Source organism: Gorilla gorilla, chromosome 12, assembly GCF_029281585.2.
Source record: "Gorilla gorilla gorilla isolate KB3781 chromosome 12, NHGRI_mGorGor1-v2.1_pri, whole genome shotgun sequence".
NCBI classification, from domain to species: domain Eukaryota; kingdom Metazoa; phylum Chordata; class Mammalia; order Primates; family Hominidae; genus Gorilla; species Gorilla gorilla.
Window position 1 is genome coordinate 107,612,296 of NC_073236.2, and position 26,712 is coordinate 107,639,007.

At 42.0% G+C, this 26,712-nt stretch overlaps 1 protein-coding gene across 2 annotated transcripts in view; it reads right to left on the reverse strand.

The window, feature by feature from the left end:
* The window catches only part of YIPF4 (Yip1 domain family member 4), a 31,748-nt gene extending 16,556 nt beyond the window's left edge, over positions 1 to 15,192 (reverse strand). Inside the window, exons 1-3 of one of the 2 annotated variants that reach the window (XM_063696193.1) lie at positions 14,819 to 15,153; positions 2,349 to 2,502; positions 644 to 815 (exon numbers count right to left, since the gene is read on the reverse strand). In XM_063696193.1, the coding sequence (XP_063552263.1) occupies positions 644 to 815; positions 2,349 to 2,502; positions 14,819 to 14,897 (405 nt within the window). In that variant the 5' untranslated portion in view covers positions 14,898 to 15,153. Of the gene's footprint in view, positions 1 to 643; positions 816 to 2,348; positions 2,503 to 14,818 lie in introns of both variants that reach the window. The other variant, XM_004029073.5, reaches the window with a different exon arrangement.
* Between the last annotated feature and the right edge of the window lie 11,520 nt (positions 15,193 to 26,712).

The window sequence follows — 26,712 nt, forward strand, 5'->3', positions numbered from 1 at the left end:
AAACTGTTCATCTCTTGGGAAAATCAGAGGGTGCACCTTCTAGTGACTTCTGGTCAGCTGGAAGTGGTTCTATTCATTTACCCCAGTGTGTCATACAAATACTAATCTTTTCTTTTTTTTTTTTTTTTTGAGATGGAGTCTCACTCTGTCGCCAGGCTGGAGTGCAGTGGCACGATCTTGGCGCACTGCAACCTCTGCCTCCCGGGTTCAAGTGATTCTCCTGCCTCAGCTTCCCGAGTACCTGGGATTACAGGCATGCACCACCACACCCAGATACTTTTTTTGTAGTTTTAGTAGAGACAGGGCTTCCACCATGTTGGCCAGGATGGTCTCAATCTCCTGACTTCGTGATCCACCCACCTCAGCCTCCCAAAGTGCTGGGATTACAGGCGTGAGCCACCACACCCGCCCACAAATACTAATACTTTCCATGTGAATCATGATGTGGAAAAGTTTGAAAGCATTAATCTAAGGTACTCCTCACTTATTTAATTATGGAACGGTTTTAGGGATGAACAAGTGAGAAATAATGGGTAAAGCATTTCTCAAACATAATATGGTATATTACAGTTAATATCTTATTATATTTAATTTTTGAAACTCTCAAAATATTTAGAATTTGTATAAAATAAGATATACTTACCCTAAACTGTCCATATAATGATATCATGGAAAAGAAAAGAACAACAGCCAGAGGACCCCAAAAGTCAGGATTGTCTCTCACCACTTGTCTATTAAAACCAAGTGATGGCATTGGCATCAAAACACATCGGATTTTGTAGTAAATATCCTTTAGATCGATGTCCAATTCTTCCCTATAATTTTAAAATAAAAATTCTCAGAAGGCACACATTTCTGAATACTAAAACAACTGCAAAAAAAAATTAAGAAATCTTTAAATAAGACAGTATAATCTCCATAGGTCAACAAAACATTTGCATCTGAAGTGCCACATTTCACTAATTCCAAGGTGTACATTTTTAACATTCCAATATCTCTAAATGTGGGACATATCTCTATCACTGGAGTCTTACAATCGTCAGCCTGGAGTGACGCCAAGTGTTTCTAATATTTACCTTTCCTTTTGCCAGTCTCCTGGAAGCCCTATCAATTTAAGAAAACTTTAAGTAAAATTTTCTGCTTGTGACTTTTTGGGCCTAATTCAAATTGCAAACCCATATGAGAACCAGTGTGGGTTTTATATTCTCTGGGGAAATTCTTTCTTTCAACATCTTATCCACTGCCAAACTGAAGCAAACTTCCTTGCTGTCTTTGTGTTGTGGGTTATTTCTCATTCATCCTTACGCTAATAAGGAGATAGCCCTTTGATGTCCCAGCTTTATGCTGTCTTATGCACTTTTCTGTTTAATTAATATGTAAAATAACTTCATCTTATAATCAATAGTGTCTTAGATTTGATGGTATATGGTTTGTTTCTTTGTTTTTGAGACAGAGTCTTGCTTTTTCACCCAGGCTGGAGTGTGGTGGGGCAATTTCGGCTCACTGCAACCTCCGTCTCCTGGGTTCAAGCGATTCTCATGCCTCAGCCACCCGAGCAGCTGGGACTACAGGCCCCTGACACCACGCCCGGCTAATTTTTTTTTTTTTTTGTATTTTTAGTAGAGATGGGGTTTCGCCATGTTGGCCAGGCTCATCCTGAACTTCTAATCTCAAGTGATCCGCCCACCTCGGCCTCCCAAAGTGCTGGGATTACTGGCGTGGGCCACTATGCCTGGCCGATATATGGTGTATTAACATGAAGAAACACAGGATGTTTCAGCACTTACTCTACTGATAATTAATACAAAGAAGAATCTGGAAATGCCTCAATTTTACAAAGCTATAGGTTCTTCTTTTCAAAATTATTCATTTCTTTACTTTTTTCTCCAGATAACCACAAAATTTCAGGTACTATAAAGAAAGTGAAAGCCTCTTTATATGTAGCTCTCCTCCCAGTGGCAGCTCTAGAATTTCTATGTTGAAGAGATTTTGGAGTGGTAATCTTCTTGGAAATCTTAATTTGTCCGAACCTTAATTTCAACAGCTAGTACCTAAGAGCCTTGCTTTTTTAAATTGCATGATTACTTCAGATAGCTGACAGACCCAGGTAAGCTGGAGTAGACATACATGTGTGGGAGATACAGGATTACCATTCTTTTGTCTTTTAATTGGTTAAAAAATATTCTCTCATTATTATTTCAGTTTTTTAAATTACTAGTAAAATTGACAATCACTATAGCTTTTGACCAAAAAAGGTTAATGCTTCCTCTCTAAATAACAAGAAAGAATATAATCATCCCACAGACTAGCTCTAAAAACAAAAAAAAAAAATTATTATTTTTACATACAAGAGTGGCTTGTTATCTTCAGGATCATCATCTTCAACTTCCAGAAGCCAGCCATAACCTCTTTGTCTCAGAAATGTAGTAGCTGTAGATTCTTTGATAAAATCTCCACCAAGATTTAATTTGACATCTGGGGATGCTATTGAACCACTGAGATCTTAGGAGAAAAGAGGATAAAACTACATAAACTAAGGCACAACATGTGAATCTTAACCAAAGTGAGCAGATATTCAACTAAAATAATTATCATTTGAAGATCTCTAAGAACATCTGCTATTGCATATAATCTTCAAATTTTATAGTTGACAGATATCTAAAAACCATCATTTATTTTATAAGAATAAAATGAAAGATGAAAGAAGTGAAAAAACATACAAAAGGTTTCACAGCTAATTAGCCAGACTGGTACCAGAATCTAGACTTAACAACAGTAATTCCTTAAAATTTCCATGGAAAATATATGCAAAATACATTACATGACATCATTTTGGATTCCTTCATTCTTACACATATCATGTGCCTCAGAACAAAGTAACTGAATAAATTCTTTTCAGAGGCATTACATATGTATATATACAAACTATTAGACAATTTATTTGCTAAAGGAAATTCGTAGAAAATTTTTCTCTACCTTTTCATGTATTTATTTATTCATATATTCTTTCATTTAAATCATCACATATCTATGCTAAGTGTTTCATATATTAATGCTTAATTCTTGATAAGTCTGATGAGTAAGAGTCCCCTGTTATTTCAGCCAAAATTTCCCTTTTCTTCACATAATTACATCATTCATCTTCAGTTTTGGCAAAAATAAATAAAGGCTATGTTTTCTTTTTGTTTTTATTTTTTAGGTCGGCTCTAACAAGAGGTGAAGAGATTCAGTTATCCACATTAAAAATAAATTCCATGTAGAGTCTGCACAGTATCTCAGGGTTTACAGATAATCATGGTAGTACTAATGCCATCTTTGCTAGTTAAAAAACGGAAATAGTTAAGGATTTGCCTGAGGTCACATAGGGATTAAAAAGAAAAAGCACATTTGTAGGACCAGATAATATACATTAATAAACAACCATCAATACTGTCAGTGCAAGTCACATGATTATAGTATTATTTCAGAAAAATACTTTTGGAAACACCAAACCAGAACACTCTAACACAGATAGATACTTCTCTGGAGATCATGTCCAACCAATACCAAAGTTAGCTTCCTTAAAAAACAAAAAACCGTTTTTCATATACAGTACAAAGAGCTTAATTTGCACAATACTCTATGAGTCACATCCTGGTCGGCTTATGACAACTCCTGCAATTAAGTTTGACAAACGTTTACATTCTGAAGCTAAGTCCCAGCTTAGCTACTAACTGATACAGCAAATCATTCATGTTTTCCGGGCCCTAGTTTCCTATTCAAAGTTCTTTCCAGGTTAAACATTATATAATTCTAAAAAGTTTTTATAAAGGAGCTCACTCAGAGATAAAACATAACCAGATTTGAACTCACCACTTAAAGTTTAAAAATAATCCCTGTACATGTTATCACATAATTGCATAGTGAAAATACTCTCTTGTAAGTGCTTGCTACTTCTTTGTCTAAGTTGAAATGAGAGAGGTGGAATTTAAAAGTCTATTTCTAATAGATACAAAGAGTGTTATTTCTTCTTTTTTTGCATCAGAGCCTCACTCTGTTGTCAGGCTGGAGTGCAGTGGTGTCATCTCGGCTCACTGCAACCTCTGTCTCCTAGGTTCAAGCCATTCTCCTGCCCCAGCCTCCTGAGTTGGAATTACAGGTGCACACCACCATGCCCAGCTAATTTTTATTTATTTATTTATTTATTTATTTATTTATTTATTGCTCTGTCTCCCAGGCTGGAATGCAGTGGGGCAATCTCGGCTCACTGCAACCTCCACCTCCTGGGTTCAAGTAATTTTCCTGCCTCGGCCTCCTGAGTAGCTGAGATTACTGGCGTGTACCAGCATGCCTGGCTAATTTTTGTATTTTTAGTAGAGATGGGGTTTTGCCATGTTGGCCAGGCTGGTCTCAAACTCCTCACCTCAGATAATCTGCCCACCCTGGCCTTCCCCAAGTGCTGGGATTACAGGTGTGAGCCACCGCGCCAGGCCAAAAGTGTTTTTTCTTAACAAGAAGAAGATTTACATCCAGAAATCATTAGTACAGCAGTGACATTAGAGGTTTTGCAGTTATGAGGCTGGAAAGGACCTTAACAACTGTTTCCTGGTTTCTAGAAAGGACTGTACTTAAAGTCCTTAATCTAAACCAAAAAAGGATATATAAATTATAGTGCTAAGGAATGTTGTGCTCAAGAACTGTACATGTTTAGCAGTTTGTCATAGCGCGGATGCAAGAACCTCAAAAAGGCATCTTCAGCTTACAAATTTTCTAGTACTTTCTGTTCCATGTAAAGTAGAAAAATTATCAAGGACATATGTAGGAATGCCAACAATAGCAGTTTGACACCTCCCCTAGGACCCCCAAGACATAACTGTCAGTGAGAAAGAACAGGAAAGTCCAAACAATTAGTAGTAGTTTAACATGTTATCAAGTTAACAAGTGGAGAATGATGTCAGAGAGCAAGAAAAACAATTAAAAATCACTCCAGGAGCATGGCTGATTTAATTTAAACCAGAGTAAGAACGAGCTAGCTTGGTTGTCAGCTCTTGGATAGACGTCCAGATAGTAAAACATGAATTTTAGGTTAATTCCTCCTTACTATACTATATATAAAATATTCTTGTCATTTTCTAAGTAAAAACAATGTAAAGGATAATAAATATAAAAGTGGATTTAAAAAGATACAGTCTTTTAAAAAATCTATTGTAAAAGGAAATTTTAAAAATGTTTCTACAGCTGTTTTGGCTCAGAGTGAAGAGTATCAGTAAATTTCAAGTCTTATTGAAAGCCACCTTTGGAAAATCCACACAACAAAATTTAACAGGAATTTTTCTTCTCTTTCAACTCAAATGTATGACTGGGTATGGGATCCTTTCTCTGAATCTTCTGCTCAGCCTGAGAATGTGAAAAATTCTCACAGTGCAGTGTGATAGTACACTGAAGATGAAATACTACTGATCTGCCCCTAGACTAGTTCCCGATTTCTGTGAAAGAAGAGTATCCTGCAATAAACAATGAACATTTTGTGGCACTTGACACATTCTTATATACGTAAAGAAGCTTTTCCTTATTTAATAAGCAACAAGAGCAAGGACAAAAATCATCTCGTTTCATCTCATCTCAGACTTGAAAATGAAGTCTATGTGTGCTTCAGTATGACCCAGAGTTGTGTATTTGTGCCACAGAAACAAAAACAAGCATACGTTTTTGCACTAAAAGATATTAATAAATTTCATTATTTCATTTGAGTTATAAGGATACCATTTTATTTATTTTACAGACAGACTCTCTCTCTTGTCCAGGCTGGAGTGCAGTGCCATGATCACAACTCACTGCAATCTCCACCTCCCAGGTTCAAGCGATTCAACTACCTCAGCCTCTCGAGTAGCTGGGATTACAGGCATGCATCACCATGCCCAGCTAAGTTTTGTATTTTTAGTAGAGATGGGGTTTCAATATGTTGGCCAGTCTGGTCCTGAACTCCTGGCCTCATGTAATACACCTGCCTTGGCCTCCCAAAGTGCTGGGATTAAAGACACGAGCCACTGTGCCTGGCCTAAGGATACCATTTTAATGTATACATAGGCCTATGAAAGAGATCAAGAAACTAATGCATGTGCATTATCTTGTAACTGCTAGACCTATACTGGAGGTTGATCACGTTACTCTGTAAGAAAATGTTTTTTTCGGCAGGGTGAGGTGGCTCGGCTCAGGTCTGTAATCCCAGTCGAGGTGGGCAGATCACGAGGTCAAGAAATCGAGACCATCCTGGCCAACGTGGTAAAACCCTGTCTCTACTAAAAATGCAAAAATTAGCTGGGTGTGGTGGCGTGCGCCTGTAGTCCCAGCTACTCGGGAGGCTGAGGCAGGAGAATCACTTGAACCCAGGAGGTGGAGGGTGCACTGAGCCGAGATCACGCCACTGCACTCCAGCCTGCCAACAGAGTGCAACTCCATCTCAAAACAAAAATGTTTTTTTCAAAGTCTTGTATAAATTTTTGTCTTAGGTTATATTTTTAATCATGTTGTTCTGGTTTATGGTTTTAGTAGTTTTTCTATCAAATATTATAGGTAAATTTTCATATTGTAAATAATTAAATTCTGTAATTTATCTGATAAAAAGATGAAATTTCTTTTGTCTTATGTCTTTAAATTTTTATTTTGAAAAATTATAGATTCATAGAAAGTTACAAAAATAGAAAAGAGAGGTCATATGTACCCTTTACCCAGTTTCTCCCAATAGTACAAACTCACATAACTATCAAATTCAGGACACTGACACTGGTACAATCCACAGACCTTATTCAGATTTCACCAGTTTGACATGCACTCATTTGTGTGTGTGTATATGTGTTTATAGTTCTATACAATTTAATCACATTTGTAGATTTGTGTAATGCCTTATGAGTTTTAAAACTCATGAAAATAAGTAGATTAATTAATGAAAAAAGTAAACCTTGTTTAACTCCCCTAAGAAAGGTTGGCTAAAATGTCATTTTAAGTTTTCAAAAAGGAAATAAAAGTTATTCTTGCACCCATTACATACTATATATCATACTTCACCAGCATATTGTATAGAAAATATTTGTGATAAGACTAGACCTATATGGATATTATTTTTCATAAGTAGGAATCATAGAGTTCGAGACCAACCTGGCCAAGACAGTGAAACCCCATCTCTACCAAAAATACAAAAATTAGCCAGGTGCGATGGCGGGCACCTGTAATCCCAGCTACTTGGGAGGCTGAGGCAGGAGAATTGCTTGAGGCTGGGAGGCGGAGGTTGCAATGAGCCGAGATCGCACCACGGCACTCTAGCCTGGGTGACAGAGCAAGACTCCGTCTCCAAAAAAAAAAAAAAAAAAAAAGGAAAAACTAAAGATTCCTCTGTCTACATTACTAACTTGTATTAGAGGTGACATCCTTTCTGGGAAGGGGGAATTTCAAACAAAGAATAGGCTAAAATGGTCACAATAACAGAGTGACAGAAAAGTATCACTTACTCAAAAGAACACTGATAGTAATTATCTACAATTTACTGATCACTGTATTGTGAGCTGCAGGTATTATCATTTTTATATAGGGATAAAAAGACTGAAGAAGGCCAAGGTTGAAATGCAATATATTGAGTCCAGTCCTCTTCACTAGATTTATATAACCTATTGCCAACATTTCCTTGCATCTATCTCAAAGGCATCTAAAATTCAATATTCCAAAACTGATATATCTCAGGTCTTCCTCCATTTTTTTCATTAAATGATACTACTAATCTATCCAGCATTGTAAGCTAGAAGCTTATCCTTGACAGTTTGCTTTATTTGCATGCTTCCTCTCCGTCCAAACCACCACTAAATTGTCAGTTTTACCTCTAAATATTTTTAAATGTCTGTCCACTTATCATTTCTACCACCAGTAGCAAGCTCATGCAAACCATCAACTCCTGCCTGCATGATTATAATGGTGTACGAACTGCCCTCCCCCAAGTCATTTTTGTCTCCTTCCAATCCATACTCTTCACTGTACCCAGGAGACTCTAAGATGCAAATATTTCACTCTTCTGTTTAGAATCCTTCATCTCCCTCCCCCAGTTGCTTTTCTAGCTCAAGTCCAATAATCTCTACATGCCCTATCTTCTTATCCAGGCCCACTTACCTGCTCTCCTCCCAATCTGGACTCTATACCCTAGCCACAATAAGCCTCTCACTTCTTTGAATGAACCTGGATTCTGTTTGTATCAGGGACCTTGTGCCAGGCTGTTTCCTCTAACTTCAGATAATTAAATGCCATCCATTCTTCAGTTCTCAGATATACTTGCTGTATTAGTCCATTCTTGCATTGCTCTAAAGAACTACCTGAGACTGAGTAATTTATAAACAAAAGAGGTTTGACTCACAGTTCCACAGGCTCTACAGGAAGCATGGCTGGGTATGCCTTAGGAAACTTACAATCATGGCAGATTGCAAAGGGGAAGCAGGCAGTTTTACATGGCCAGAGGAGAGAGAGACAGACAGTGGAGGTGCTACACCCTTTTAAAAAACCAGACCTTGTGAGAACTCACTATGACAAGAACAGCAAGAGGGAAGGCCACCCCCATGATCCAGTCACCTCCCACCAGGCCTCTCCTCCAACACTGAAGATTACAATTCAACATGAGATTTGGGCAGGGACACAAATCCAAACCATTACACTCGCTTAAGCAAATTTTCCTTGATCCTGCAGACTAGACTATGTAGGTTCCTTTCATAGTTCCCTCCACTTTTCCTTCATGATATTTATCACTATAATTATATATTTGTGTAATTACTTGATGGTTTATAAAATCTATGAAAGGAGAGACTATTTGGGATTTTTGGTGGCATTTGTCTTGGTACATATATCCCCAGTACTTATAGTAGTGCCTGATCCATAGTAGGCAATCAACAAATGTGCATGCTTATTGAATGAATTAATTGATGGAAGGGCAAACAATACCATAAAGCTTAAATTAAGAAGTGATATTAGGCCTGGCGTGGTGACTCATGCCTGTAATCAATCCCAGCACTTTGGGAGGCAGAGGTGGGCAGATCACTTGAGGTCAGGAGTTTGAGACCAGCCTGACCAACGTGGTAAAACCCCATCTCTACTAAAAAAATACAAAAATTAGCCGAGCATGGTGGCAGGCACCTGTAATCCCAGCTACTTGGGAGGCTGAGGCAGGAGAATTGCTTGAACCTGGGAGGCAGAGGTTGCAATGAGCCAAGATTGCGCCATTGCACTCCAGCCTGGGCGACACAGCGAGACTCTTGTCTCAAAAAAAAAAAAAAAAGACGTGAGATAAATGAAAGCAAAAATAATTTATTCAACAAATAATTCTTTTGTGATATTTATACCATGGGTTCTATGATAGGTACTGGGGTATAGAAAATATTAGGAAGTTTCCGTTTCTGAGGGACAGTTAAAGCAAGTTTTACCAAGGAAAGAGCATTTGAGTTCAGTCTTAGGTTTTAACTTAAGGCGAGGAGGAGAAAGACATTCTAAGCATGAAGATCAGAATCTGCATCCACATGGAGACAAAACACCAAAGCACATTTTAGAATAAAGGGTATGTGTGGAGAAATAGTAAGGATAGATATCATTAAGAATGAGGGATTTGGACAGAATCTAGAAGGAAGGGTATACACTGAAAACATCTGTAAGTTGAAAATATTCATGGTTAAAAAACAGTATAAAAAGGGGAGAAGCAAGAATTTATATGACGTGTAGAAACCAGGGAAAAGACCTGGAGTTGTACAGTAAAATGTTCATGTTGGAAAACAATAAAAAAAAAGTGTGGGTTCAGTTAACACTGAAACCCAAGCAGCAACATCATTACTCACATATGTTGAACACTTAACTCTGCCAGATATAGTAGTAAATGCTTTACATTTACAAAGTATTTGAGCACTTGGGTATTCTTTTTTTTTTTTTTTTTTTTTTTGAGACAGTCTCACTCTGTCGCTCAGGCGGGAGTGCAGTGGCGCGATCTCGGCTCACTGCAAGCTCCACCTCCCAGGTTCACGCCATTCTCCTGCCTCAGCCTCCAGAGTAGCTGGGACTACAGGCACCCGCCACCACCCCCAGCTAATTTTTTTGTATTTTTAGTAGAGACTGGGTTTCACCTTGTTAGCCAGGATGATCTTGATCTCCTGACCTCGTGATCCGCCCACCTTGGCCTCCCAAAGTTCTGCGATTACAGACGTGAGCCACCCACCTGGCCTGCACTTGGGTATTCTTATTCCCAATTTGTATATGAGGAAAATGAGGTTAAGAAAGGGTAAGTTGGCGGGGCGCAGTGGCTCACACCTGTAATCCCAGCACTTTGGGAAGCTGAGGTGGGCGGATCACGAGGTCAGGAGTTCGAGAACAGCTTGGCCAATGTGGTGAAACCCCGTCTCTACTAACGATACAAAACATTAGCTGGGTGTGGTGGCGCGAGCCTGTAATCCCAGCTACTTGGGAGGCTGAGGCAGAAGAATCGCTTGAACCCAGGAGGCAGAGGTTGCAGTGAGCCAAGATCGTGCCATTGCACTCCAGCCTGGGTGACAGGGCGAGACTCCGTCTCAAAAACAAAACAAAACAAAACAAAAAAGGTAAGTAGCTTGCCCAAGATCACATGGAGAGTAAGTGATAAAGCCAGGATGCAAATCCAGGATTCTTCCACACTTCAGATACACAATTTAGAAAAATGTAAGAAAGAGACAGTAGAAAGAAACTTGAGGAGATAGCAGACTAGCTCTTTGGTTTTGTTTTTTTGAGATGGGGTCTCACTACGTTCCCCTGGGTGGCCTCAAACTCCTGGGCTCAAGCAATCATCTTGCTTCAGCCTCCTGAGTAGCTGGGATTGCAGGTGCATTCTATCACACCTGGCTGTAGACTAGCTCTTAATTCCAGATCTAGCATGTGGAAGTTGCTAAACCTCTCTAAGCCTCAGTTTCTTTTTTCTTTTTTTTTTTTTTCAGCCAGGGTCTTGCTTTGTTGCCTAAGCTGGAGCACACTGGCACAATCACAGCTCACTGCAGCCTAGACCTCCCAGTCTCAAGTGAGACTCAGAGTAGCTCACCCCATGGTAGCTGGGACCACAGGTGTGCACTACCATGGTTGGCTAATTTTTTTTTTTTTGAGACAGAGTCTCACCCTGTCACCCAGGCTGGAGTGTGATGGCATGATCTTGGCTCACTAAAACCTCTGCCTTCTGGGTTCAAGTGATTCTCCTGCCTCAGCCTCCTAGGTAGCTGGGATTGGGATTGCAGGTGCGTGCCACCATGCCCGGCTAATTTTTTGTATGTTTTGTAGAGATGGGGTTTTGCCATGTTGCCCAGGCTGGTATCAAACTCTCGAGCTTAAGTCAACTGCCCACCTCAGCCTAAAGTGCTGGGATTACAGGTGTAAGCCACCACACCCAGCTCACCTCAGTTTCTTTATAGAATACAGGAATAATAAAGCTCACTGGGAGTCTTATAAAGAACAAATGAGGGTGGGTGTGGTGGCTCATGCCTGTAATCCCAGTACTTTGGGAGGCCAAGGTGGGTGGATCACTTGAGCCCAGGAGTTCAAGACCAGCCTGTGAAACATGGCGAAACCCTGTCTCTACAAAAAATACAAAAATTAACCGGGCATGGTGGCGTACGCCTGTAGTCCCAGTTACTCAGGAGGCTGAGGCAGGAGAATCACTTGATCCCAGGAAGTGGAGATTGCAGTGAGCTGAGATCAAGCCACTGCACTCCACCCTAGGCAAGGGGAGTGAAATTCTGTCTCAAAAAAGGAAAAAAAAAAAAAAAAAGATCAAATGAGTAGTATACTTAAAATACTCTAAATTTAAACTGTACGATATAATATTGTGTGAGGATATTATGCATATACATACAGCTCCGTGGATATACAGACCTATATGTCTCCTGAGGAAATATGGAGAAATTTGAATAAACTTTATGGATTTTTACTTATTTCAGGTTTCTTAGTATGTGGAATCAATGGGTTATCTACTTAACATTATTCTGTCAGATTTCTTAGGCATATTTAAGAAAAGTAATTCCTCAGGGAAGGGAGAATGAAAAAAATAAACAAATACATGGAAACATGAGTTTGAACAAACATCATGTTCTGATACTTAAACAATTTTTTAAAACCTGGGAAATTAAAGTTGATATTCCTCCCTAAGCACCATGCTACCAAATGTAGATGAAACAAATTGAAATATTTTGGGGTGCTGTATCTCAGTTTAAAAGAAATTTACGGCTTGGCTGGTAGCTCACATCTGTAATCCCAGCAATTTGCGAGGCCAAGAATCTGAGACAAGCCTAGGCAACCTAGTGAGATCTACAAAATGTTTAAAAATTAGGCCGGGCGCGGTGGCTCACGCCTGTAATCCCAGCAGTTTGGGAGGCCGAGGCAGGCGGATCACGAGGTCAGGAGATCGAGACCATCCTGGCTAACACAGTGAAACCCCGTCTCTACTAAAAATACAAAAAAAAAATTAGCCGCCCGTGGTGGAGGGCGCCTGTAGTCCTAGCTACTCGGGAGGCTGAGGCAGAGAATGGCGTGAACCCGGGAGGTGGAGCTTGCAGTGAGCTGAGACTGCGCCACTGCACTCCAGCCCGGGCGACAGATCAAGACTCTGTCTCAAAAAAAAAAAAAATTAGGCTGGGCGGATCACAAGGTCAGGAGATCGAGACTACCCTGGCTAACACAGTGAAACCCCGTCTCTACTAAAAAAAATACAAAAAAATTAGCTGGGCGTGGTGGCGGGCACCTGTAGTTCCAGCTACTCGGGAGGCTGAGGCAGGAGAATAGCATGAACCTGGGAAGCGGAGCTTGCAGTGAGCCGAGATTGCACCACTGCACTCCAGCCTGGGTGACAAAGTGAGACTCCGCCTCAAAAAAAAAAAAAAAAAAAAAAAAAAAAAAAAATATATATATATATATATATATTAGCTGGGCACGGTGGCACAGACCTTAGGGTTTCATGGGTCCACTTGAAGAGAATAAGCCACCCAGAAAAACCAGCCACGAGACGGTCTCCAGCTACTCAGGAGACTGAAGCGGGAGGATCACTGGAGCCCAGGAGTTTGAGGTTATAGTAAGCTATGATCAAACCACTGCACTCCAGCCTGGCAATAGAGTTAGACCACACCTCAAAAAAAAAAAAAAAGAACATATGAGAAAAAAAAATAAATGTCTCAGCTATGTTCCCTTTGATAGACAAAAATTTTATTGTACATTTTAAATTATGACCAGTACTATTTTTAAAAAACAATGCCAAACAGCACAACAAGAAAAACAAAAGGGAAAATAAGCTATACTGATACACCATAAAATTTCTTAGGAAAATCTAGGTTCTTTCGGCCGGGCGCGGTGGCTCACGCCTGTAATCCCAGCACTTTGGGAGGCCGAGGCGGACGGATCACGAGGTCAGGAGATCAAGACCATCCTGGCTAACACTATGAAACCCCGTCTCTACTAAAAAAAATACAAAAAAAAAAAAAAAAAAGTTAGCCGGGCGTGGTGGCGGGCGCCTGTAGTCCCAGCTACACGGGAGGCTGAGGCCAGAGAATGGCGTGAACCCGGGAGGGAGAGCTCGCAGTGAGCCAAGATGGCATCACTGCACTCCAGCCTGGGCGACAGAGCGAGACTCCGTCTCAAAAAAAAAAAAAAAAAAAAAAAGGAAAATCTAGGTTCTTTTTCAGACTGAAATTTCTGTAAACATAATTTATGATTTCATAGCAGGCAGTAAGTCTGGTCACTGGAAAATAACTGGTGCACGAAGTGTAATAAAAATTTGAAAATGGCCGGGGCGCGGTGGCTCACGCCGGTAATCCCAGCACTTTGGGAGGCCGAGGCGGGCGGATCACGAGGTCAGGAGATCGAGACCATCATGGCTAACACGGTGAAACCTCATCTCTACTAAAAATAAAAAAAATTGGCTGGGCGCGGTGGCGGGCGCCTGTAGTCCCAGCTACTCGGGAGGCTGAGGCAGGAGAATGGCGTGAACCCGGGAGGCGGAGCTTGCAGTCAGCCGAGATCGCGCCACTGCACTCCAGCCTGGGCGACAGAGCTCAAGAAAAAAAAAAATTTTTTTTGAAAATGACTAGCAGAATAATATCCAGGTTATGAGTTGGATAGGGAACTGAGAATAGGAGGAAAATATTCTCCTGTGCTGTAGGAAAATATCTCCAGCACAATCGCTTCCTCAGAATAATACAAGGAAATCTGTAGAGGCTACTGGAAACACATTGTTGGTTTACACTAAACTTCCAATATACCTGGGTCAATTTCTCTGAATACTGAGGTGAAACATTACAAAATGCGAGGAAAACGGGGACTCGGGCAAGACATCAAATTCAATAAAAACCATTTAGTTTGTATTTGCAGTGCCGAATCTGATCCCAGACCCCCCAAAAAAGTTATCTGTTGATACATAACAGAAGAAAACAGCCCTCCTTCCTTTTTCTCATTCTTTGAGATCTCCCTTGGCCAATCTGTCCTTTTTCTGAGTAAGGGCGAGTAATTCCAGAAATAAAAGCTTAGGATTTCGTGGGTCCACCTGAAGAGACCAAGCCACCCAGAAAAACGAGCCACCAGACGGTATGGGGAAAACTAGGGGCTGACCGAGTAACTTGATGCTTTAAAAAGCAGCTCCCTACACCCCTCCCTCCGTCCTACGGGGCCTCTCGGAAGGCCCGGCAGGCGCGGTGGGCTGCAGTCACCAGTCAGCTTCCTGCCTGTCCCCACCCGGCCACGACCACCTCGGCACCAGAAAGACCCTACGGCGTCGGGCCCTGGCTTCCTCCGGGTGATAGCCCTTCCAGGGGCTCAGCCTCACCTTCCGCGTCTGCTGAGGAGACAAAGGTGAAGTCCCCGTTAGTGGGGGCATAGGCCGGGGGCGGGCCCGGAGGCTGCATCTCGCGGCGCCTCCCAACCGGCCGCGGTAGAAGAGGCTGCGGCTGGGCCCAGACCCCGAGGCGGCCGCGGCGCCGACCCGCACGCTCGCCCTACGGTGCGGCCTACGAGTCTCGACGTGCAAGCTGGGAGCGAGGCCAGAAACGGGCACAGCGGGCCGCTGAGCTGCCCCGAGACTACTCCACCAAAGTCCTCTTGGTGGCGACCACCCAAGCACCACGACGCCGGCGCCCTGACAGGACCATAACAGTGACAGCGGCGCTGGGATTGGCTCTTTGTAATGTGCTCTCCCATTGGCTCCCGGAGGAAAATTCTGATTGGGTCTTCCTGTTGTTGATTCCGGAAGTTTACCCAGGACAGGAAGTTCACTTGTAATTCGTGGAAATCTCAGGCCTCTTTTTCCTCCTTGGGTGTTTTTGTTCCTTTAAGTGCCATCTTTCCTGGCGTTTTGTTTACCTGTTACCTCCGTTTTTGTTAAGTGGGTGGGTTAAAGAATTTTAGAACTAGGTAGATTTTATGGGTCAGCCGCCATACAGGATCTCAAGATTCCATTGCCATTAGCCATTAATTAATAGTGTAGGATCTTGACTAAGTTATATGTAATGTCTGGATGGCAGTTTCCTCACCTGTAAGATGAAGAGGGATGGATCGGAGAATGAAAATAAAAGGCAGAGAAGCCGTAAATCGCCACCCAGAGACTAGGGCTGTAGATACATTCCTTTATGAGGGAGGAAACTGAGGCCAGAGAAAGTAAGGTAGAAACAGGTTTAGGACAGTACCTAAATCTCCTAATTTCTAGTGAAGTGCTCTTTTCACTGGAAGGCCCTGTCTACTGATAAGCTTGCCAAAGTTTACAAACTCACCTGCTTTTAAATGTTTACATACGTAACTTTAATATTCAAGCTACATAAATGTGGCTTCCAACTTGAAGAAAGAGGGGTTGGGGTATATTAGGAGGCCGACTTGGAGAAATACACAATTGATCAGCAATAGAGCAATCGAGAGACATGTCTATTAATAGTGTGTTAAATGGTATTTCTGGAAAATTTTCTCACAGGAGGTAACATGTTGGTACTTAAAGGATGAGTAAATGTAGTGGTTTTGTTTGTTTTAGAGACAAGGCCGCTCTGTTACCCAGGCTAGAGTGCAGTGGTGCAGTAATAGCTCCTTGTAACCTCACACTCCTGGGCTCAGGCAATCCTCCCAACTCAGCTATCTAAGTAGCTGGGACTACAAGACCCTGCCACCATGCTTGGCTAATATTTATTTATTTATTTATTTATTTTTGAGACGGAGTCTCATTCTGTCGACAGGATGGAGTGCAGTGGCGCGATCTCGGCTCACTGCAACCTCCGCCTCCCGGGTTCAAGCGATTCTCCTGCCTCAGCCTCCCGAGTAGCTGGGACTACAAGTGCCTGCCACCATGCCTGGGTAATTTTTTGTATTTTTAGCAGAGACGGGGTTTCACCATGTTAGTCAGGATGGTCTCGATCTCCTGACCTTGTGGTCTGCCTGCCTTGGCCTCCCAAAATGCTGAGATTACCGGCGTGAGCCACTGCACCCAGCCCGAATATAACCATTTTTTAAAACATGCCAATTTGATGGGTGATTGTGGGGAAAAGAAAGAGAGATCAGATTGTTACTGTGTCTGTGTAGAAAGAAGTAGACATAGGAGACTCCATTTTCTTCTGTACTAAGACAAATTCTTCTGCCTTGAGATGCTGTTAATCTATAACCTTAGCCCCAACCCCGTGCTCTCTGAAACATGTGCTGTGTCAACTCACGGTTAAATGGATTAAGGGCTGTGCTAGATGTGCTTTGTTAAACAGATGCTGGAAGGCAGCATGCTCCTTAAGAGTCATCACCACTCCCTAATCTCAAGTACCCAGGGACACAAACACTGCGGAAGGCCGCAGGGACCTCTGCCTAGGAAAGCCAGGTATTGTCCAAGGTTTCTCCCCATGTGATAGTCTGAAATATGGCCTCGTAGGAAGGGAAAGACCTGACTGTCCTCCAGCCCAACACCCGTAAAGGGTCTGTGCTGAGGAGGATTAGTATAAGAGGAAGGCATGCCTCTTTGCAGTTGAGACAAGAGGAAGGCATCTGTCTCCTGCCCATCCCTGGGCAATGGAATGTCTTGGTATAAAACCTGATTGTATGTTCCATCTACTGAGATAGGGGAAAACTGCCTTAGGGCTGGAGGTGGGCCATGCGGGCAACAATACTGCTCTGTAAGGCATTGAGATATTTATGTGTATGCATATCTAAAGCACAGCACTTAATTCTTTACCTTGTCTATGATGCAGAGACCTTTGTTCACGTGTTTATCTGCTGACCTTCTCTCTACTATTATCCTATGACCCTGCCACATCCCCGTCTCTGAGAAACACCCAAGAATGATCAATAAATACTAAGGGAACTCAGAGGCTGGCAGGATCCTCCGTATGCTGAACGCTGGTCCCCTGGCTCCCTTATTTCTTTCTCTATACTTTGTCTCTGTGTCTTTTTCTTTTCCAAGTCTCTCGTTCCACCTAACGAGAAACACCCACAGGTGTGGAGGGGCAACCCACCCCTTCAGGTGACACATATTTTATTGTTTTAAATTTCATGTTATTTGTTTTAACTAAATGATGATATTTCTAAGTACTAGACAAATGGACAGAATCCTGAGTGGGTGGAAGAGACACTGGACGTGAATGAAAGGAGATGTCTTTAATTTTGAATTAATACTAGTGAAAGAAGAATATAATGTAACAAACTGTAGTTTGAAGGTAAATAAACCCCATTTGATTAACATTATATTTACAGCCAGGAACCTGATGTTGTGCACACTTAGATGAAAGGGCAATAACTCAGAAAAACCGAATTGAAAGCTTCCAGGATTTATTTAAGCATATTGTTGAGTCAATACATAAGGACTTGTATGCCATACCATTGGCCAATTCATTCTTTTTTTTTTTTTGAGACACAGTCTCACTCTGTTGCCCAGGCTGGAGTGCAGTGGCGCCATCTCGGCTCACTGCAACTGAGTTCAAGTGATTCTCATGCCTCAGCCTCCCAAGTAGCTGGGATTACAAGCGCCTGCCACTGAGCTCGGCTAATTTTTTGTGTTTTTAGGACAGACAGAGTTTCACTATCTTGGCCAGGCTGGTCTTGAACTCCTGACCTCATGATCCACCCACCTCGGCCTCCCACAGTGCTGGGATTACAGGCGTGAGCCACCGCGCTGGCAGCCTGTTCATTCTTAATTTGTTGGTTCTGTATCTTGGTAAATAGTATCCTCCTTCACCTAGTCGTTAAAGCCAGAAATTTGAATTACATTGCAGGCTCCTCCCTTTCACTCACCTCTTAAATCCCCTTCGATCTTGCTTGTTCTGTCTCTGAAATAGAACTTGAGAGCACTTCTCTTCATCTTTATGGCTACTATTCTCATTGAAATTACTATTATCTCACCTAAACAGCTATCACTTCTTAACTGATTTTACAGTGCAGCAGCTAAAGTGATTCTTTAAAACACAAGCATCATTATTCCTCTCTCAGTGTAGAAACTGTCAGTGGTTTTCCACTGCTTTTAGAGTGAAATCTAAACTCCTTTCTCCTGCCAGCCTCCCTAGCCTCATCTCATGCCACTCTTCTGCTTGTAATCAATCATCTTGGCCTTTTTACAGTTCTTAGAATTAGCTAAGCTCTTTCTCGCCTCAAGGCTTCTGTGCTTGCTCTTCTCTGACTAGAACATTCTTCCTTTGCGCTTTCAGGGCTGGTTCCATTCGTCCATGAGACCTCAGCTTAAATGTCACCATCCTAGCTTCCTTGACCACCATATTAATCTCTATTATAGTACACTAGTTATTTATTTCCTAGCACTTATCACAAATATGCCATTATGCTATTTATCTGCTCACTTATTATTTATTTATTTATTTTTGAGACAGAGTCTTGCTCTGTCGCCCAGGCTGGAGTGCAGTGCCAAAGTCTTGGCTCACTGCAACCTCCGCCTCCCAGGTTCAAGCGATTCTCCTGCTTCAGCCTGCCGAGTAGCTGAGACTACAGGCACGCACCACCACACCCGGCTAATTTTTGTATTTTTAGTAGAGATGGGGTTTCTCATATTGATCAGGCTGGTCTTGAACTCCTGACCTCGTGATCCACCTGCCTCAGCCTCCCAAAGTGCTGGGATTACAGGTGTGAGCCACTGCGCCCTACCTCACTTATTTTTTAGAGGAGTGAAGAAACACAAGAATAAATGAATGCAAAACCACAACGAGATGCATGTCACCCATTAAGATGGCTGTAATTTTACAAAGAAAGAAATAACAAGTGTTGGCAAGGATGTGAAGAAATTGGAACCTTTATACACTGCTCTTTGTGATACAAAATGTAGCTGCTGTTTTAGAGCACTGTCTGGCAGTTCCTCAAATGCTTAAACATAGATGTACCATATGATCTAGCAATTTCACTCCTAGAGAAATGAAAACATATGGCCACACAAAAATTCGTGTGGACACAAGCACACTAATGTTCATAGCAGCAATATTCATAATAGACAAAAAGTGGAAACCACCCAAAGGTTTATCAGTTGATAAGTGAATAAATTGGTATATCCATACAATGGAATATTATTTGGCAATAAAAATGAACGAAGTACTGATACATACTAAAATTTGGATGAACCCTGAAAACATTATGCTAAGTGATAGAAGCCAATCAAAAAGGACCACATATTATTATTCCATTTATATGAAATGTCCAGAATAGGCAGGTCCATAAAGATAGACAGTAGATCAAGGCGACAGCTAAGGAGGACAGGTTTTCTTTGGGGGCTAACAAAAAATGTTCTAAAAAAAATTTTTTTTTTGAGACAGGGTCTCACTCTGTCATCCAGGCTGGAGTGCAGTGGCACAATCACAGCTCACTTCAGCCTCAGCCTCCACAGGCTGAAATGATCCTCCCACCTCAGGCTCCCAAGTGGCTGGGACTTACAGGAGTGTGCCATTATGACCGGCTAATTTTTTTGTATTTTTTATAGAGATGGGGTTTTGCCACATTGCCCAGGCTGGTCTTGAACTCCTGGGCTAAAGCAATCCCCCAACTTCAGCCTCCCAAAATGTTGGGATTATAGGAGTGGGCCATTTTGCTGAGACAGTGTTCTAAAATTGATCATGGTGATGGATGCACAACACTGTAAATATACTATAAGCCACTGAATTGTACACTTTAAATGGATGAGTTGTAAGGTATATGAATTGTATCTCAACAAAGCTGTTAAAAAACAAATGAATGACCTTATGCAGAAAGTGGATAACATCCAATCTGCAGTATATTTTAACAACATTTACCAAAAGTTTGAGCTTTGGTTTTAACATATTTCTGTTCAAATCTTATTTTTCCACTTTGCTATATTACTCTAGGCAAGTTAATTTCTTTAAGCCTAAGTTACTCCTCTGTAAAGTAGGGGTAATAATTATCTCATAGATGCGAGTTAAATGACATATTTAAAACACTTAGAGTGGTTGGCACGTAGTAAACAATATGTGTCATGACAAAAACGCTCAGCAAATTAGGAACACAAGTTCCTCATTCTAATAAAGGGTGTATGTGATAAGCAGAATAATGGCCCCCCAGAGATGTCTGCATCCTAAAATCCAGAATCCATGTGTCTCAGTCTGTTTGGGCTGCTATAACAAAATACCATAGACTGGGTGGCTTGTAAGCAACAAATTTATTTCTCACAGTTATGGAGGCTGGGATGTCTAAGACCAAGCTGCTGGCAAATTTGGTGGCTCATTTCCTGGTTCATAGTTGGCTACCTTGTCACTATATCCTCACGTGGTGGAAGGGATGAGGGGCTCTCTCAGGTCTTTTTTTTTCTTTCTTTTTTTCATTCAGGGTGCCTCGCTCTGTTGGTCAGACTGGAGTGCAGTGGCACAATCATAGCTCGCTATAACCTCAAACTCCTTGGCTCAAGCAATCCTCCTGCCTCAGCCTCTTGAGTGGCCTAATTTTTAATTTTCATGGGTACACAGTTGGTGTATATATTTATGGTGTACATGTTGGGCCTCTTTTATAAGTCCACTAATCCCATTTATAAAGACTTCTCACCCATGACCTAGTCACCCCCCAAAGGCCTTACGTCGTAATATTTTGGGGGTGAGGATTTCAACATATGAATTTTGTGGGGACATAAACATGCAGACCGTAGCACTATGAATATGTATGTTTGTTACATGGCAAAGGGGAATTAAGATTGCAGATGGAATCTTTGCCGCATTGGGATAACAAAGGTCTTAAATAGGACACAAAAGGCACAAATCACTTTAAAAAAATGGTGAGGCCGTGCGTGGTGGCTCACGCCTGTAATCCCAGCACTTTGGGAGGCCGAGGTGGGTGAATCACTTGAGGTCAGGAGTTCGAGACCAGCCTGGCCAACATGGTGGAACCCCATCTCTACTAAAAATACAAAAAATTAGCTGGTGTGGTGACGAGCACACCCAGCTACTTGAGAGGCTACTTGAGAGGTCCCAGCTACTTGAGAGGCTGAGCCAGGAGAATCACTTGAAGGAGGCAGAGGTTGCAGTGAACCTGGGCAACAAAGCCAGACTCTGTCCCAATCTCTCTCTCTCTCTCTCTCTCTCTATATATATATATATATATATGTGTGTGTGTGTGTGTGAATAGAATTTCATCAAAAATTTAAAGTTCTGCTCTTTGAAAGACATTGTTAAGTCAATGAAAAGGCACATCACAAACTAGAAGAAAATAGTCACAATCCAGAAATCTGATAAATGATTTGTCTCCAGAATACTTCAAGAATCCTTATAACTCAGTGTCATGAAAACATGAGCAAAAGATTTGAACAGATGCTTCACAAAGAAGATGCTCATTTGGCCAATAAGCACATCAAAGGTGCACAGCATCATTAGTCACAAGGGAAATGTAAGTCATAACCACGATGAGATACCTCTTTAGACTCATTAGTGATTATTTGGGGTGGCAGGATTGTGGGATTTTTTTTTTTTTTTGTCTTTTCTGTATTTTCAAAGTTTTTGAATTTAACATGTATTACCTTTGTAAATAAAAAGTATTCTAGGCCAGGCATGGTGGCTCACGCCTGTAATACTAGCACTTTGGGAGGCCAGGGTAGTAGGATTGCTTGTGTCCAGGAGTTTGAGACCAGCCTGGGCAACATGGCAAAACCCTGTCTATACAAAAATAAAAAAAAAAATTTGCTAGGTGTGGCGGTAAGTGCCTGTAGTCTCAGCTGCTTGGGGTGCTGAGGTGGAAAAATCACTTGAGCCCAGGAGGTCAAGGCTGCAGTGAGCAAAGATCACGCCACTGCACTCCAGCGTGGGTAACACAGTGAGACCCTATCTCACACAAAAAAAGTATTCAAAAAAGGTAAAAGCAGTTTAATTAGTTTCTAATGGTGTAGAACAGCAATCCCCAGCCTTTTAGGCACCAGGGTTTCATGGAAGATAATTTTTCCATGGATAGGGAGTGAGGGAGGGGGAATGGTTTTGGGATTAAACTGTTCCATCTCAGTTCATCAGGTGTTAGAGTTTCATAAGGAGCATGCAACCTAGATCCCTTGCATGCACAGTTCACAGTAAAATTCACACTCCTCTGAGAATCTAATGCTGTCGCTGATCTGACAGGAGACGGAGCTCAGGGGGTCATGCTTGCTCACAGCTGCTCACCTCTACTTTGCGGCCGAGTTCCTAGCAGGCCATGGACCTGTACCAGTTAGCACCCGGGGCTTGAGGACCCCCTGGTGTACAAGTACATCCAATGCTTGCTACATTTTCTTCACTGAGCTGTAAAGGTAATTATCTCATTCATTGTATATTTTTGCACAATTAGATTTTTTAACGCTAGAAAACAGTATGTTCACTTTTCAAACATAAATAGGCTAATTCAGGACCACCCTCTTAAAAGTGTGGTGAATGAATTATTATTTTATTTTATTTTATTTTATTTTATTCTTTTGAGACGGAGTCTCGCTCAATTGCCCAGGCTGGAGTGCAGTGGCGTGATCTTGGCTCACTACAGCCTCTGCAATCTCTGCCTCCTGGGTTCAAGCTATTTTCATGCCTCAGCCTCCTGAGTAGCTGGGTTTTCAGACATGCACTCCCATGCCTGGCTAATTTTTCGATTTTTTTTTTTAGTAGAGATGGGTTTTGCCATGTTGGCTAGGCTGGTCTTGAACTCCTGGCCTCAGGTGACCCACCCTCCTTGGCCTTCCAAAGTGCTGGGATTACAGACGTGAGCCACCACGCCCAGCCAGATGAATAATTTTGCTTTGTTTTGTTTGAAACAGAATCTCACTCTGTCACCCAGGCTGGAGTGCAGTGTCACGATCTCGGCTCACTGCAACATCTACCTCCCGGGTTCAAGTGATTCTCATACCTCAGCCTCCTGAGTAGCTGGGATTACAGGCATGCACCACCATGCCTGGCTAATTGTTTTGTATTTTTCAGTAGAGATAGGGTTTCACCACGTTGCCCAGGCTGGTCTCAAACTCCTGGCCTCAGGTGATCCGCCCACCTCAGCCTCCCAAAGTGCTGGGATTACAGGCGTGAGCCACCGCGCCCAGCCAGGATGAATGATTTTAGATAATGTCTAGCAAGCCCTGCTCATTTTTTCCTATCAGGACTACTCTCAGTAGCCCTGAGTCCAGCGACCCAGAAATCTAGAGCATCAGTGGATGGTGGGGGTACACCCTCCTGCCTAGCTTCTGGAGGCTTCTCTGTAGCACTGAGGAAGTCTGGAATTTTCAGTCCTCCACTAGAGCTGGGAGTAGCAGAGAGAGAGAGAGCCAGTGTATCAGGCAGGGGTGAAGAACATGCATCCGAAGGCTGAGATGTAGACTGCCGACTTGGAACAAGAGGAGGAGGTAGCCATATCTTAGCAACCTGGTAAATGACTGCTACCTTGGGGATGTTAGTATCATAATCTGGGAAACCGCCCAAATACTGGAACACAAATGCAAGGAGTGCAAATAGTATGACGAGACTGAGCGTGGTGGCTCATGCCTGTAATCCCAGCACTTTGGGAGGCTGAAGCGGGCAGATTGCTTTACACGAGGAGTTTGAGACCAGCCTGGCCAACAAGGCAAAAACCTGTCTCTACTAAAAATTACAAAAATTAGTCAGGCATGGTGGCACCTGCCTGTAATCCCAGCTACTCGGGAGGCTGAGGCAGAAGAATCGCTTGAACATGGGAGATGGAGATTGCAGTGAACTGAGATCATGCCACTGCACTCCAGCCTGGGTGACAGAGTTAGACTCTGTCTCAAAAAAAAAAGCATGACTAATTCCCCTAAAGAAGTAATTTTATCATTAACTGACTCCTTGTACATGATTTTCATTTGTCATAGGCATCTGAAACATGTTCCCTCTTCCCTATGCCATGCCTCCGCAAATAACACAGTTATCAAACCTCCTTGAAATTCTTTCTGCTTCTTGCCAAATATCTCTAGTTGTTTCAAATGTTAATTTTAGAACAGGATTTCAGACTCCTTGAGAGTCAATCTGTCCTCCAGCATTTAGTTTATTCTACCAAAGCCTCTTTTACATAGAGTATCTGAATTATTAGTCCAATTTTAAGGGGTGAGGATGGGGAATTATATATATTTATATACTTATAAATATTTGTATTTATATACTTACATATAAATATATGTACTTATATAATATTGTATATAACTATGTATTTATATAATATATGTAAATATATGTAACTTATATTTATAAATGATATATATGTATATGTAATATGTATAATATATACTTATTATATATAAATTATAATAATATACATAATATAAATATAGATATGGCAGAGGATAATAGGCACAATGTACTTCTATTTCCTAAAGGAGGTAGTCAAGAAGATTTAACCTTCCTGGCCAGGCACTGGGGCTCACACCTGTAATCCCAGCACTTTGGTAGGCTGAGGTGGGCAGATCACCTGAGGTCAAGAGTTCGAGACCAGCCTGGCCAACATGGTGAAACCCCGTCTCAACAAAAATACAAAAATTAGCCGGGCGTGGTGTCAAACATCTGTAAGCACAGCTGCTCGGGAGGCTGAAGCAGGCAATGGCGTGAACCCGGGAGGCAGCAGCTGCAGTGAGCCGAGATCATGCCATTGCACTCCAGCCTGGGCGACAAGAGTGAAACTGTGTCAAAAAAAAAAAAAAAATAGCCCGTGCATAGTGGTGCGCGCCTGTAGTCCCAGCTACTTGGGAGACTGAGGCAGGAGAATCGCTTGAACCCAGGAGGTGGAGGTTGCAGTGAGCCGAGATTGCCAGCCACTGCTCTCCAGCCTGGGTGACAAAGTGAGAATCCGTCTCAAAAAAAAAAAAAAAAATTGACCCCTCTTTATTAAGGCGTATTAGGAAGCTGCCTGCCTGATTTGGCCCAGTGACTTCCCTGCCACTAAATATGTAAGCAGAAGACTAACAGAATTCCAGAATAATTATTTTTGGAGTTATGAGTTACAGGCCTCTAGGAAGAAAAGTATCGTGACTTTTTCCTTCCCTCCGCATTAAACTGGGAGTTAAAAGCATGAGTAGCTACATATGCTTAAAGTCACAGAATAGTTAGTGCCATGTGGTACTTCACAGATGGCATCTCAGCTGATATTCACAACAACCCTGGGGCAACTTGGGGAACCATCATTGCACTGCTAAGAAGCTAAGGTGACTTGTATTAGTCACAGGGAGGAACCCAGACTTGAACTCAGATCTACTTGGCTCCAGAGCTCTGGGCATTTCCACTTTACCACACTCCCAGGATAATAAGCATTGGGAGAGACTGGGAGGAAGAACATAAGGGCAGGGGACGTAACTGTTGGAACGTAGGAAGCCGAAGTTACTATTAATTACCTATTTGAAATGCCCTGAAAACACCTGACTGCAAATCCACTCACAAAGGAAACTGGTGAGGCAGCCCAGAAGATGTACTTGAATGAATATAGATATAATTTTGCTTATTTTACTATGAAATACTACTATATTAGTCTACTGTGGTTGCTGTAACAAAATATCATAAACTGGGTGGTTTAAAACAACAGAAATTTATTCTTTCACAGTTCTGAGGACCAGTCCAACATCAGTATCATGGGGCTGAAATCAAGGTGTCAGCAGGGCCACACTCCTGGGAGCTTTAGGGGAGAATCCATTTATGCCTCTTCCAGCTGCAGGTGGCTGCTGGCATCTTTTGGCTCGTAGCCGTATTACTCGAATCTCTGCATTCATGGTCTTACTGACTTCTCCTGTCAGTTTCAAATCTCCCTTTGGCTCTCTGTAATAAGGGACCATTATTAAGGGCCCACCTGGATCATCCAGAATTCTCTCCCCATCTTCAGAGCCTTAAATGGAACATATCTGAAAAGACACAATATTTACAGTTCCCAGGGATTAGGATTTGGGATATTTGGGTAGCCATTATTCAGCCTACTACAACCATATTTCTACATTTTCCCTTTTTATTCTATATTACATCATTTATTAGTACAAAAGTAATAGGTGTTTGCTATGAAGAATTAGAATATACAGGTTGGGCATGGTGGCTCCCGCCTGTAATCCCATTACTTTAGGAGGACAACACAGGTGGATCACTGGAGACCAAGAGCTCAAGACCAGCTTGGCCAACATAGTAAAACCCTGTCTCTACTAAAAATACAAAAAATTAGCCATGGTGGTGGCCCACACCTGAAATCCCAGCTACTCAAGAGGCTGAGGCACAAGAATTGCTTGAGCCTGGGAGGCAGAGGTTGCAGTGAGCCAAGATTGAGCCACTGCATTCCACTCCAGCCTGG